The sequence below is a fragment of the Suricata suricatta genome, chromosome 4 (assembly GCF_006229205.1).
Source record: "Suricata suricatta isolate VVHF042 chromosome 4, meerkat_22Aug2017_6uvM2_HiC, whole genome shotgun sequence".
NCBI classification, from domain to species: Eukaryota; Metazoa; Chordata; class Mammalia; order Carnivora; family Herpestidae; genus Suricata; species Suricata suricatta.
In genome coordinates, this window is record NC_043703.1 from 109,517,386 (window position 1) to 109,532,166 (window position 14,781).

Sequence of the window (14,781 nt, forward strand, 5' to 3'; positions counted from 1 at the left end):
CATCCTTAGAGTCCCCGATCCTTTTCTTCACCACACCAATACAAGGGTTTTTCTTATACTCAGGTATCCTATTTTTGGTAAATATCAAGAAACTCCTTCCTGGCTCTTATTTCTCAATCTTATATTCCCCTTGTCTCATTTGCTTATTTCTCTCTTTTGTTAACCCTCTCCCCCAACTTATTCACTCCCGGCCGCGTTCGAGCTTCTGGATCCAGTCAGGGCTGCGGCCCGCAATTTACCCTAGGATGTCCCAATGGCATGAGCCGATTCCCTTTGGTAACCTAAGTCCGAACACGTGGGATTCATCACTTGGGTGCATTTTCCCCTCACTGTGACGCGTCCGTGGCAGTTCGGCCCGTGTCATGCTTCTGCTGGGTCCGGCCCTCACTCCTCTGGGCACACGGGTCTGCTCCTTCTCTGCTCTGCCTCTTGGGAGCCACCTGCTTGGCAAACAGCTCTGGGGACTGTGTGGCCTGCTTGGAGGCCAAGGGCCCAACCCACTGGGGGAGGCTTTGGAGGTCCAGTGCCCAGCGGGGCAGGTCTGTCTGATTGCGAGGTCACAGCCTGAGACGTCTGCTTCCTGCAGAGCTAAGCCAGGACTGGCATCATCACTCATTGAGGGTCTCCCATCGTTTTTCCCCCAGTAGTTTGGAACTCAGAGAAGAATTGCTATTTACTCCTCAAATCCCAGCAACTGAAAGAAGCCAAATTGATGCACAAGGATTTTAACTTTCTCCTGAAGCCTGTCCTGTCTTCCGTCTCTCACCTGCTCTTTCCTGACGTCTTCAGAGTTACCGACTGAACACACAGGGGTTATAGACCAGACAGAACAATAAAGCAAGGAGCTCTTAGTCCTCTCAGACTGTGCACACAGTGTGCCAGACCCTGGCCACACGGGGACACAGGTGCAGGTGGAATGCTGTCTCCACGTCACAGACCGGAAAACAGACTCTGAGACCATGGCCGGCGGCCGCTGTAGAGTGGGCCTGAAATGCGGCCTCTGCTCACCAAGCCCAGGGGGGACTTCAGAACCTAACACTGTGGCTTGTCAAGCTCACACAAGCCATCTCCGATGGCTACTCTGAGAGGTATTTTGCTGTGATTAACACAAGTACAATTTCTCCAAGTAAGAAGGTGTGCCCTGCTTTGTACAAACCCAGGCGATAAGGGGATGGCATCTCATAATACAAAGGTTTCTGAAGATCTCAATAAATACTTCCTGAATGAGTGCGTTAAGGGCCCTTCAGCGTGACTCAAATCACAAGGGTTAAATTCTTAACCAGCACCCCACACGACAGTCATCTCTAAGGTTAGAAACTACCCTGTAGTGAACATTGTAAGATGTGCTCATCATCATGGTCACCTCTGCGTTAATCATCTGCTCACCCTCCTCCACCCTACCTTCTGTGAACTATGTCCAGGTTAACAATGTGTAGAAAGTCATTCTGAGAAACGAGGCGCACCCATGTTTTCCTAGAGTTCGCCAGCTAACCAGAAATGCCACCTTCTGATGCACCCAGCCTACCCCCCTAACCATGAACAGCCTCTTCCCACTCACTGCACAGTCAAGTGCAAAGCTTCCTGGACATTGTCAGAGAACGAGAGAATGAGCAAAGCCGTGAAAGATCTCCTAATCTAACGGCAAATTCATACGAGGGAGCAAGAAGGTCAGACAGCTTTGAAGCGTGTCCACAGTTCACTGCCTACTGCAGGCAGAGCTGACGTCCACGCCCAGACTGCTCTGGGTCCGCCTGGACTCTGAGAAGGAGAGCGCACAGGACAGCCTCTAGAAAAGCCGAGGCTAATCCCACATCTGTACTAGCAGACAAATCTTGCCACATGGTGTGACCAACAAATGAAAGCAATGTACTATCAGGGCATCTCCCAGAAACAAGGGAGAAAAACCTTTTTTCCCACATGCACTTCTTTTATTGAGTAATCTCCTTTTCAAAAGGAAATATGAACCTTAAAAAATTATTTATTTATGGTGAGAGAGTGGGCGCAAACAGGGCAGAAAGACAGGGAGAGAGAGAGAGACAGAATCTCATGAAGTGCAGAGAAAGAGGGAGAGAGTATGGAGCCTGGGTAGGGTTTGAGCTCACCCAGTGCAGGGTTAGAACTCATGAACCGTGAGATCATGACCCGAGCTGAAGCCAGATGCTTAACTGACTGAACCAGCCAGGTACCCTATTAAGTAATCTCTATACCCAACATGGGGCTTGAACTTGTGATGCTGAGATCAAGAGTCACGTGCTCCACTGACTGAGCCAGCCAGGCTCCCAATGCATATGCACTTCTGAAGGGACTCTCCTGTCACTCTGCTTGCGGCTTCCCCACACACTGGAGAAAAGCATAAGCTATGCACACACACATTCTCTCAGGCAAGATTCCTGAACATCTGCTATTTGTACACATAAGCTAATGACACCTACCAACCTACCAATCTGACAGCTTTACCTTCAACCCGTAAAGACTCTGCTGTGTTTTGAACCCATCTTGCACTCCAGGGGTTGTCTCTTGTGGGTTTGAGCTCAAGAAGAAAAACTGTGGGGGCTTCAGCAATAGGCTTCCCCACCTCCAGGGACAGTGAGACTTCAGTCCTGCCCACTGTGGACAGCGAGGTCAGGTGCTGCTGCAGACTCGTGGCAAGTTCTGTGCAACATGATACGGCAAGTGTAACTACTGCCACCTGCAAATGGAGCCTCCAGAAAACCCTGTCTCTGGGTTTGGATTGGACCCTGAATCAGCGTCAACGCCGCTTTAGTCAGTTTTAGTTTGCAACCTAATATGAGGCACTGAACAAAAGAAAAGCAATCGAGTATTCTGATGCCATATAATAAGGTCTCAGCTCAGGAAGACCGGATGCGAGGTGTTCTCTAATTAAAAGTCAGGTTGAGTTCGTTCAAAGTAACACGCTTTCTGTGGCCTGGTTCTACAGCCCTCTGACAGGGCAGAAAGCTGAGAAGAGACTTTGATAAGGAAGAACCCAGAAGAAACAGGGAGGTAAGAGGAGGAAGGAGGGGGAGAGTGGAAGCAAGAGTCAGAGGGGACTGAGATGAAAGACTGGGCACTGCCAGCCTTAAAATGAGAAAAATACAGACACAAGTGGCCTGATGGAATCCACTTTGATAGTAAAGGTGCTCACTCCTTCCCTGGAAGGTGTTCGGGTTTGGGCTGGGTGCTCTGTGGGATGTGGGCCCAGACATACAGGGTAACATGGGCAGGGGTGAGGCCAGGGGGCTTCTAATTCTAGATGGGTGGACAAGCCAGAACTAGGCTCAGAGGAAGAGAAAATGAGGTTCAAGTTTACCAGTGAACATCTAATAAAATTCTTCAAAAAGAGCAAGCTTCCAAGGGCCAGACTCTGAAGACCTGTGTACTCAGGTATTTCCTGTAATTCTCCAGAATATAACAACGAACGAGAGAAAAACACCAGAGCTTCAAAAGTTGATATAGACTTTCCTTTTGAATAGCTGGCTTTAATGGTATGATATCTGACTATTAATCAAAATCTGAAGGGCAGAAGATACCGAGCCGAGGCTGCCTGTTTCCCCAAGGTCAATGCTGCCTGGTTTGGATGGAAATCGGACTGAATGCGGAAAGGAGACGAGAAGACGGATGTCTCCTGTTCAACCTGTAGCTGGCGCTCTCTTACTGCACGGGCATATTTTATACAAGGATTCTTCCCTCTCCTTGGGTCTACCTGAAAGTTTTTAAAGAAGCCCTGGGTCTGGGAATGAGCCTTCTTCATTTGGAAGGTGAACCTCCTTGATCAAGGGAAGCTCAAGAAAGGAAGGAGAGAAAGAACCAAGACACCGGAGCAGCTGAGGAGGCACTCTGCTTAAATTACCCATCCTGGGATGGAATCCTGGCTGTTGACCAAGGACTTTTGGGGGCATTCAGGGTGGGTCAGACTATGCATTTCAAAGCAAACACGTGTTTTCAAGGCTATGTGAATCCCTTCAACTCTCCTTGGATTTTCCTGCTAAATCTTTGTTTTTCCCAAAGTGGGTAAGGGCAGAGCACAAAGGCAGCAACAGTGGGTAAACAGTGCCCTTGGGAGAGGAAAGATGTGCCCAGGGCTATTCTTTCCAGGACACATAGAACTACTAAGGTGCACCTGGAATGTTCTACTCAGTAGAGCCACCACTAGGAGAAGATTGGCAACTGGCAATTTCCTCCTCCATCTTGGGGATGGAGACAGTGGGGACAAAGCCCACTCTCAGCAGGGTAAATAAGTATAGTCACTTCATCATCCCTGTGTCCCCAGAAACGCACGAGAGGATATAAGCCAACCCACAGCGCAAGGAACCAAGCCCACTCTGAGAGACCACATTAGGAGGCTAGCAGGCTGACATGTTTTAAATAAGGCGTAGAAAACCAAGCTAAGAAATGCTTATGAAGCCAGAGCAGGTCACATCTGGAAATCATACAGCAACGTTGAGCACAAACTGCACTAAGAACTGATTCCAGGCCAGGTTAGGCCATAGGTGTTGGGCAAGTTGTTTAACTTCTCGGGGCCTCAGTTTCGTCATGTGTAAAATAAGGGGGGGAGGGGGACATCAATGATTTCAGAGGTCTCACTGCACTCAATGTCCTGCATAACCCTCCTCTCCTCCTCCTAAGAACATCCAACGGGTTTGATGAAGACTGCTGCTTAGCTCACTCAAGGGCCACAGGATTCCTTCGGATTCATTAAGCAGCATTTCTGCCTCGTCTGTAGATGCTGCTGCTGTTTGCATTGTTAAAGGAGGCCACCTAGTAGTTAGGACCACAATTGTATTATTTTTACTGCAACCCACCACCAAAATAGATCTCAACAGCTGATGCAACCAATGCCAGTATCAATCTTCTTTCCATTGCAAGGCTTCTCATTTTTAATGTCTTATTTTACTGTGTATTTTGAGAAAGAATGCTCATGAGCAAGGGAGGGGCAGAGAGCGAGATCATCCCAAGCAGGCTCCACTCTCACAGTGCAGACATGGGGCTCGATCTCACAAACCTTGAGATCATGAGATCTGAGCCAAAATCAAGAGGTGGAAGCTTAACCGACGGAGCCACCCAGGCGCCCCTCATTTTGTTATTTAAAAAGTATGTATACACACTAAATACAAATATATACTGTTCTCCTCAACCTTGGGCCTGGCAACAAGACTGAGGACATGAAACTCTGGGCACCTCCTGCTCCTCAGAAGGCAGCAAGCTGGATAGTTGAGCGCCTCAGGAGGCGCCTGGCTCGAGCGGCTTATGAGCAGCTGTTTCTAACTCTTCAGTGCAGCGCTCCTTTCCCCTTGGCACTGGCTAGACCTTTCTCTTTTGGTAAATAGGAAGTTGTCACCTATTCTGTCAACAGGTCTTTGGGAACAGGTAGCACTGGCTCACCTGTCCTCAGGGCCTACGTCGCTTCCAGGTGTCCTCTTTCAAAAAGGCAAGCAATCAGCCAGGCCCGTGCTCTTTCATGGCCCAGCGAGCAGGGGGTTTGGGTCTAAGAGGCAGCTGCAGGAACAGGGGAAAGAGATGACTTTGGCCTTAGACTCTAAGAACATTATGCTTTCTGAGACCCTACGATAACGTGGACATTCTTTCACTGTAAGGCAAACAACAAAAACAAAAATCCCACTCATTGAAAAAAAGTCTTATGTTTCTAAATTTTAAAGTGAGGTGAGGGGCACCTGGATGGCTCAGTCGGTTAAGCGTCTGACTTCGGTTCAGGATATGATCTCGTGATTCCCGAGTTGGAGCCCCAGGCCAGGCTCTGTGCTGACAGCTCAGAGCCTGGAGCCCATTTCAGATTCTGTGTCTCCCTCTCTCTCTGCCCCTCTCCTGCTCTCACTCTATCTCCCTCTCTCTCAAAAATAAATAAACATTAAAAAAATGTTTTTTTTAAGTTAGGTGAAATTTTCATACAAAAGGAAAGGACTCTGATACGCCCACAGCTTGGCTTTACTGGAAGGGCTGAGGGGTTGGGAGCTGGAAGGCAGGCTTTCAGGTACCCCTGAATATGTACTCTGGATGAATTAGTAAAATGGAAAGAATAGTATCCTACTATCCAAAACTTAAAAAGATGAGATAAGATTCATGTAAATGAAGAAAGACATGTGGGAAGGCTAACAAAATACCTTCGGGCTTCCTGAATTTGAGAGCATTTCAAAGCTTTTGTTTGGACATATTAATTGCATCAGTTTAGCCACTGTAGGTATTCCATGTTGAATAAAAAGATCCTCCCCTCACTACGTAATTTGAGCTTGATTATTATTGTCATTTAGAAGATAAAGCAGCTCCCACCCATCTTCTGGGTCTCAGCCAGCAGCAGTTACAGGACGCTGCTTCCTGGTGTCAACCAGGAAGAATAGAGCTGCCCCTCCCCCAAAACATGACTACTTTTCCGAATAAGCTACCACAGATCAGTTTCACTAGTTAAACTGTAGAAGTAGCTTACATTTTCAACCTATTTTCTCTTTTACTTAGCTTCTCCCCACCCCACTCTGCCCGGTCCCCAGATTCCAAAGGTGGAGACATAGAAAACATAAAACTTTTTTTTATTTTTATTTTTTTTGAGGAGAGGGTGCAAGTCATCGAGGAGCAGAGTGACAAAGAATCTCACCAGAGGCAGGGAGAGAGGGGGAGAGTGGGAGAGAAGGAGAAGTGGGGCTTGTGTTCACCAGATGCAGGGCTCGAACTCACAAACTGTGAGATCATGACCTGAGCTGAAGTCAGATGCTTAACCAATTGAGCCACCCAGGTGCCCTAGGAAATATTTTTGATCAATTGATCATTTAAAATGAGACTGGGGTTTTCAAGCAGGGCAAGGGTCCGTAGACCTTCACTGAAGTAGTTTTTTTTTTTTTTATGTGTATTTAAGAGAGAGGCAGAAAATGAGTCGGGGAGGGGCAGAGAAGGCGAATGAATCCCAAGCAGGCTCCGTGCTGACAGTGGATCCCATGAACCATGAGATCATGACCTGAGCTGACATTAAGAATCAGATGCTCAACTGACTGAGCCACCCAGGCGCGCTTCCGCTGAAGTAGTTTTAAGCCAGGGTCTAGTTGAACAGGCCTTCGTTTAGGAAGCTACTTTGCAATGAAAGGAATCTGTTTTATTTAATAAGTAAGATTTACTAAAACTTACTGAATACATACTGCCTTTTCTTAAACTTCTCTGGAAGGCAGCAAGCAGGTCTGAAGTTTGCATGCTGGGTGGGCAGAGGATGAAACAGAATATAGGCTGCTTTGCCGCTCTGAGTCTTGGTGAGTTTATCTGCGGAAGGGGAAGCGTCAATGTGTCCCTCACAGGGTGGCCATGAGTACCAAGTACAGTCACATATGTGAAAGTGCAGGGTGCGGTGCCAGGGGTAGTGCCACACCAGTGCCTTTCCTTCCCCTCCCCTGGGTGGGCAAATAGAGGCTCAAAGGAAACACATTCACCTTGGGAAGATCGTGGGTCCAAAGGGCCAGTGATCAGAGTTCCGTACTGGCAGAACCAGGTGTGGGCGCCGGCCTCTCCCTAGCCCCTGAACTCTGCATACCCAGCGGTCACATGCCGCCTTCTTAGAAAATCAGTACCTGAGCTTCATTTATTACAAAATTGGTAGATCTTGGAAAAAAAAAAAACCCTAAAACTGGTAGGTTTGCCTTCAGTTTTAATATTTGTTGGGATGGATTAGGTGGAAAACTTCACAAAAAGGGGGGGGGGGATGTTGTAGCAGGCGGTACTCTTCTGCTTCTGCAAACCAAACTTGATAATTATAAAATTCAATGAATTCACTTTTTTCCTACTTAATTGAGAATGAAAATAAGTACACGGGGTGCCTGGGTGGCTCAGCCGGTTCAGCGTCCGACTCTTGGCTTCAGCTCAGGCCATGATCCCAGTTCATAAGACTGAGTCCTGTGTCGGGCTCTGAGCTGGTGGCGTGGGGCCTGCTCAGGGGTCTCTCTGCCCCTACCTCACGTGTGCATGCACTCTCTCTCACAACAAACAAACAAACAAAAGGAATGATAATAAGCACAACTTGTAAACACTCCAAAGCCCATCCAGGACAAAACAAATGACATCTTAGCACTCTGGTCTCCAACGCTCGGCCGTACTGCAGACAAGAGCTGGAGCGGTGGGAGGCGTCAGGGAGGTCACTCGCGACAACCGCTCTGAGCGGCCAGGAAGTAAGAAAATGCAGCTTGTAGTAAACAGGGTGTCCCGGGTTCAAGCGTAGGGCACGAGGAAGGACCCAGTTCTTCCGGTCTAGGCAAAACAAGGCTGGGCTGACAACAGTGTAAAAGACTTTTCCTCCGCGAAGCAGGGCTACCTGCCTACGTCACAATGAAACGCCAGATGTAATCTAAATACCAGTCTTCCTCAGCTGGCTTCTAGGAGAGAATTCAGACCCACACAAATGATGTGAATTAAATCTGCTCAAAGGACGGTACACAGGAGATTCGGGGTCTCATGACACAGTATGGGCGCCTTCAGGCACTAGGGCTTAATTAGGAATTGCTACTCAGAAGGGCCTCCCTGATCCACAAACAAAAGTTAAGTTGTGGTAGTAAAAACCTAGAAGGCAGGGAAAAAACAAAACCAAAACCTTCTATAAGGGCAGGGGCACTGGTTGAGTGTCCGACTCTTGGTTTTGGCTCTCGTCATGATCTCACTGTTCGTGAGTTGGAGCCCCACACTGGGCTCTGCACTGACAGTGTGAAGCCTGCTTGGGATCTCGCTCTCTCGGCCCCTCCCCGGCTCTCTGTCTCTCCCTCTCAAAAAATAAATAAACAAACATAAAAAAAAGGTCCAACCATATACAAGGGTAGGCCTTCCTATTGTCAAGCTTTGTGTTACTATTCTGGGGACTCTGGGCTGCAAAAGTCACTCAGTAGGCTCCAAGTCTGTCAAATGAATGGGCCACACAAGGGCACTGCTCTTAAATTTATCCTCTTTTCCTCTCCCCTTTCCAATTTGGGTTCAACAGAACCCTAAAATACAATGCTTGTATTTGGTTGTTGTTTAAAAAATAGTACGGCTAGAATATCATAAAACACAATTCTTCCACAGAGGAAGAGAAAAATAGCAGTGGTGAGCTGGAAGGGCTGGGGTGCTGTTCCTGGCGTGTCCACGGTGAACTAGCTGTGTGACCTGCGGCAAGTCGCCCAGTGGACCTCGAGCTGCTCCCCGCGCCGAGGCTGTGAAATGAGGCGAATCCCACTTCATTTGCCAGAAGGAAGCAGGCTGGCTCATCTGATAGGAACTCAAAATCCCTTCCAATTCCAAGACCTGTAATTCTAAGGAGCTGGCATGTCTACAGCTGACCCCGTCTCCCCGCAAGCCAAACATGTGCAGCTGATTATCTGCGTGGTGGACACAGGGCGTTGTAGCACCAGGCAGAGCGGACAGCAGGAGGAAGAGACCCCGCGGCCGCAGACACCTCAGCCTCTGTGTGTCTCTTTAAGGTCTTTAACACCCCCCCCCCCCCCCCCGCCGTGGAGGGGCCCAGGAGTGCTGTAACTGAGGCGTCTTTCCCCAGAGAAAGAGACACTCCAATTCTGTGGCTCCTTCTTCTTGCACTTCTCTCCATTTTTCTCTCAGTGCCACGTGGTTATACTATTTCCCGATTTGCAGATTTAGATATTCTTTCGGGACTTCTTATTATGGAAGATGAAGACTTAGCTACTCTATACACTCCCCAGTATCTGTCTATAAAGCAAATACTTCCCTAATCCCCAAGCTTTAGAGCCAGAATCCTGCCCCTCAGCACAATGATGGCTGAGGCACTGACAGTACTTGACCAGATTCTAGATTGGCCTGCTCTACAGGCATGTGTACATACACAATGCGGGTGCATTCTCCCAAGATCATACTGAAATTCTCCTTGTCTATCTATGAAGATGCTAATAACCATTAGAACATGATTTTAGAATTTGGCAGCAGTAAACAAACCACTAGGTTTTAATGGACCCAAACCTATGAAACGAGATTTTGGAAAACTGTTCATGAAAAGGGCCATAAAACCCAGAGCCACTCTAGTTCTGTATGATCCATTTTCCCTATTATCTCCTTTTCTCCCCTCAACCTCCCTCCTTGCAGGCTTCAAACGTGCTGGCCTCAGGGTCCTCAACTGTGGGGAGCTGGGAGGAAGGGAGTCCTAAGTCGGGGAGCAAACCAGCTCAGCTTATCCACGGGGAGCTGGACTGTTCCTATCTCAGGCTGACAGGGGGCCTCCACCACAAGATAAAAGCACATGTCTTCTCTGAAAGACCAAGGCACAACAGAGGGAATAGACTCGAGGGTCTTTCCATTCTGTCCCTTACAAGTCTCCCCAGCCCTGAAATGAAAGAAACAAAAAGCTGTCAGTCAGAGGCTCCAGTGTGCCAACTTTTTTTTTTTAAATGTTTATTTTTGAGAGAAAGAGAGAGACAGAATGTGAGCAGGGGAAGGACACGGACAGAGGGAAACTCAGAATCTGAAGCAGCTCAGGCTCGGCATCATCAGCACAGAGCCCGATGCAGGGCTCAAACTCATGAACAGCGAGATTATGACATGAGCCAAAGTTGGCTGCTTCACCGACTGAGCCACCCAGGCGCCCCATGAGTTGCCAACTCTTAGCAATGGCAACAAACAAAAATCAAAAAAACCCTCCTGTTAAACAGAACACTAATTTTTGCTGCTGTTGTTTTTATTTTTTGTACTATTCATCTTCCAAATTCGTACCAAATGCCTCAAGCCTCATACCTGCCTATTCAATGCTGGGTGCTCCCTTGCCATCTAGCTATTTGCGTTCACCTGGGTCAGTCACTGTAACCGAAGCCCCAGGAAGAGACTGTACAGCAAAGGGGAGAGAGTGCATGGAGGGGCGAGAAGCTGTGTGAGCAGTCAAGAACTCAGAGTCACGATGCAAGAGCTCAGGTCCCATTTGTAGATGCAGCAGAAAACACAGCTAGAGAAACAGGACATGAAGCTACCGAGAATCCCTCCAAACCATGGCCCCCCAGGATAACAATAAAGCAAATGAATAAAATATGAAAACCTAGGATTGTCACACACTGTATCTGAGGTTCAGACCACCTGTTTATTGAGCACCTTTAGAGCAAAGCTTTACAGAGTTGCAGAGACTATAATGACGAATGTACGGCTTCTAATTAGAAAAGATTCATTTATTCAGTAAAGAATAAAATGTAAAAACAGAAAAAGGGCGGGCTTTCAAGTGGCAAGACAGAAATCATAAACAGAGTGCTCTGGAATTTTAAAGGAGAGAAAACAATCGTAACTGGCAGAGGAAGAAACACTAGGACACACGAACGAACAAGCAGTTCACACTCAGAGAATCAGATCGGTCGCTCATCAGGAGTCTGTGCTGGCGGCTCGGGCAGGAGGGACGTGCACACACAGCCAGCTGGGGGCAGCGGAACTGAACGGAGAGCATGGGAAGAGCGAGGGGGCGGGGTGTAGGCACGTGGTCACAGGTGCACGGCAGCGTGTGCGATGGTGTGTGCGCGCGCATGTGCATCCACTGGTGTACGCGCCAAGCAGGACACTAATTTTACTCTGGGGAATGACAGCGTGGTTTCACAATCCTGAGAAGTCAGGAGGACAGCTGGTCTGGGGGATGACCACGCGAGCTGGGAAAGCGTAAGCAGAGATAACCCATACTTGGTGAGTGCCCAACAGCTCCAGGGGGAGCCGGGGTCTCTTCCTCCACTTTATTCCCCACATCGAACGTGCATCAATGTATTGTCCACAATGTCTGTCCTGTTTTCCTCTAGCCCCAAGGAATCCCCTGAAACAGAGGGAAGCCCCTGGCTCTCGTGGCAAAAACAGAAGTTACACTCCTGGTTCCTCGAGTTATAAACATACACTTGGTGTCCTCCCAGAAAGCCCTCATAATTATGGTCCGTCATAAGTTGTTAGACGGTCTCATCACCATTTATCCATCCATCCTCCCTCCCTCTTCTTTTTTTTCTTAAAATGTTTATTTTTGAGAGAGAGAGAGAGAGACAGAGACAGACAGAGCATGAGTGGGGGAGGGGCAGAGAGAGAGAAACAGACAGACAGACAGACAGATAGAATCCAAAGCAGGCTCCAGGCTCTAGGCTCTGAGCTGTCAGCACAGAGCCTGATACAGGGCTCCAACTCATGAACTGCAAGATCATGACCTGAGCCGAAGTTGGATGTTTAACCGACTGAGCCACCCAGGTGCCCCATCGTTTATACTCTTTCTACACTACATGAGTTCCGAGTTCTAAGTACCTGTCCTACCAATCAAAGTTTTAGAACATGACAAGCTGTGGGAAGCAACAGACTACACAGGAGTCAACGTAGCTGCTCACTTCCTGGGCTCCAGGTTTTGGACACCTCATTTACCATCGGAAGACAGACAGTCTAGTGACAAATGGGAAATGTGACGCATAAGCCCCTGGTGAGCCTCCTCCACCCATACACGAGATGAGTTCCTAACAGTCAAGGGCCTAATGAAGAGGCTGGCCTGGGGGAAGGAAGGTGCTGCTGTTATAGGCCCTTGTTGGTAAACAAACGGGATGAAGGCACCGCAGAATGCAGTTAAGTGGAGCCCCTTCCCCACCGCGTTCCAGTGAGTACGTGCAAACACCAGGGCTGTGTCTACACTTCCTTGCGGGCCTTCTGCGCTACCCCAGAGCAGCAAGTGGAGCCCCTGTGGATTAAAGGACAAAACGGATCCTGGCTTCCATCACCCCTGTCCCTCTTGCCCTCTCACAATTCTATAAATCACTCCTGGCAGGTAGCTGGGAAGCAGCTGCGAATGACAGTTGTGCTCAGGAGCACAGGAAGCCACCTTTTAACCCGCCTGCTGTTGTTTGTCTCTCGAACAACGTGACAAAGGAACAGATGTAAGCAAAGGCCAGCTGTTGAGAGGATCTGCTCAGAGCACTATAGGAAGCCTGTTTCAAGCCACAATCACACCAGGCGCTCACTGGAAAGACAACTGAGTTCATTTCCTGACACCCCTACACACGCTCTGGTCACGTTAGGTTGGAACCCGCAGCGCCCAGGCAGCTCGCCGTGCACATCCCTGCTTCTGCCTTCACCCTGTGCTTCCTAGCTCTGAAGCCCCTTCCTGAGCTGGTTCAAATGCCATCGAGGAACAGGTCAGCCTCACCTCCTAGCGGTCTTCTCTGGTGCCCAGACCCCTCTCTGTAACATAGCCTGACCGAGAGGACCACACGGTAGGTGCCATCCCCCAAGCCTTCTGTGGATTAATCTCATCTCCGTCCAAACCACCCTGTTATCTCCATGAGGGCTGGAGGCATGGTTTCTACACCTCTCTACTCCCAAAGGAGCGTTTTTCAAATACCTGGTTCCATGATGAGTGCACTGGGAAACACATGAAAGGGCCGCCGCCAATATTAAAAATACAAAATAAAAGCAGCTTATGAAAGATGCTCTTGGGATAAGGGAGGAACTAGTGGGAAGCTATCAGGGAATTCCTATTAATTTTCCGAGGTATAATAATGGTGTCATGCTTGTGGAAGAGAATGCCTTGTTTTTAGGAGATGCAGGCTCGAGTACTAAAAGAATTAAAACATCGAGGTGACTTACTTTCAGCTGGATCAGCAAACAACAAACACGTGCGCGTGCATGAGTTATGTATACATAGGTACAGAGAAAGCAAACAAGGCCAACCGTTTCAACTTTTGAATGTAGATGTTCACTATGATAGCCTTTAACTTTTCCTGTGGGCTTTAGAAGTTTCATAATTAAAAGTGGAAGAAAACGAAATGGAAGAGAAAAAGATCAGAATGCAGAACATGAAATATGATCTGGTTTCAGGTGGATGTGTCCTAGGTTGCAATGAAAATGTATTTCTTACTGTGGGTCAAGGCCAAGAGTTTGAAAATGCTACCCCCCAGCTTCCTCCCTGCACCAAGCACACAGCAGTTGCTCGATGAACTATTTGTTAATTAACTTTTAGAAGGACAGGATTTCAAGGAAGATGCAAGCTGAGAAATGATTTTGTTTCCAGTAATATCCCATTAACTCACGCTGTGTCAAAATAGCCAAGTCCTTTCCTGCCTTAGCATACTTGTGCCTAACTTCAGCCTTCAGGCCTTTCTTATCAGATGTTTAATTACTCATCAGAAAGGCTACTCTGGCTTTCCCCCTGATGCTAGGGAAGGGGTTGTGTTAACAGAAAACTCTGAGTAGGGTGACCAGTTGTCCTGGTTTGTGTGGTACAGAGGTGTTTTGCAGACTAGGGACTCCTGGTGTTAGAAGTAGGTCAGTCTCAGGCAAGCCAGATCGTCGGCCACCCTAAATCTGGAGAATACTGAGAGAGAACCTTGGACAGGTCGGGGAGACGTGCCGCAGTTGGGTCACGTGGCTGACGGCACCCCCACAACGTCGGCAAACCGAGCACAGCAAGAACTATGACGAGACGGAGATCTCCCCCATGGCATCCCAACACTAACAGCAAATGCCCAGTTCCAAAGTGTCTCTCACACCCTTAAACAGAACCTCTCTGATTCTTCACCAACTCATCCAGAAAGCAGAGGGCAAAGGGAACTTACTGTAAAAACATCATCATCGCCAAGCTCAGCTTCATTATGGATGGTGGAAGATGATGTCGTGGAGCCTAAGAGGACAAACAATGTGATAAAAGGCGATTCCACAGAGGGCACGTCAAAGCCAATCATTTAAAAAACATATTTTAAGAAAACTACATTCCATTCTTTTCAAATGTGAATCATGAGCAGAAATACTTAACCTGGGAATGAAATTTTTTTAATGTACCCATCTTTAATTGACTCTAGCTAGGACATTCCCTAA

General features: G+C 48.1%; 1 protein-coding gene across 2 annotated transcripts in view; it reads right to left on the reverse strand.

Moving 5' to 3' along the window:
- SPRED2 (sprouty related EVH1 domain containing 2) overlaps positions 1-14,781 on the reverse strand; it is a 110,917-nt gene that overhangs the window by 6,456 nt on the left and 89,680 nt on the right. For both annotated transcript variants that reach the window (XM_029937488.1, XM_029937489.1), the window contains exon 4: positions 14,523-14,587. In XM_029937488.1, the coding sequence (XP_029793348.1) occupies positions 14,523-14,587 (65 nt within the window). The remainder of the gene's footprint in view (positions 1-14,522; positions 14,588-14,781) is intronic.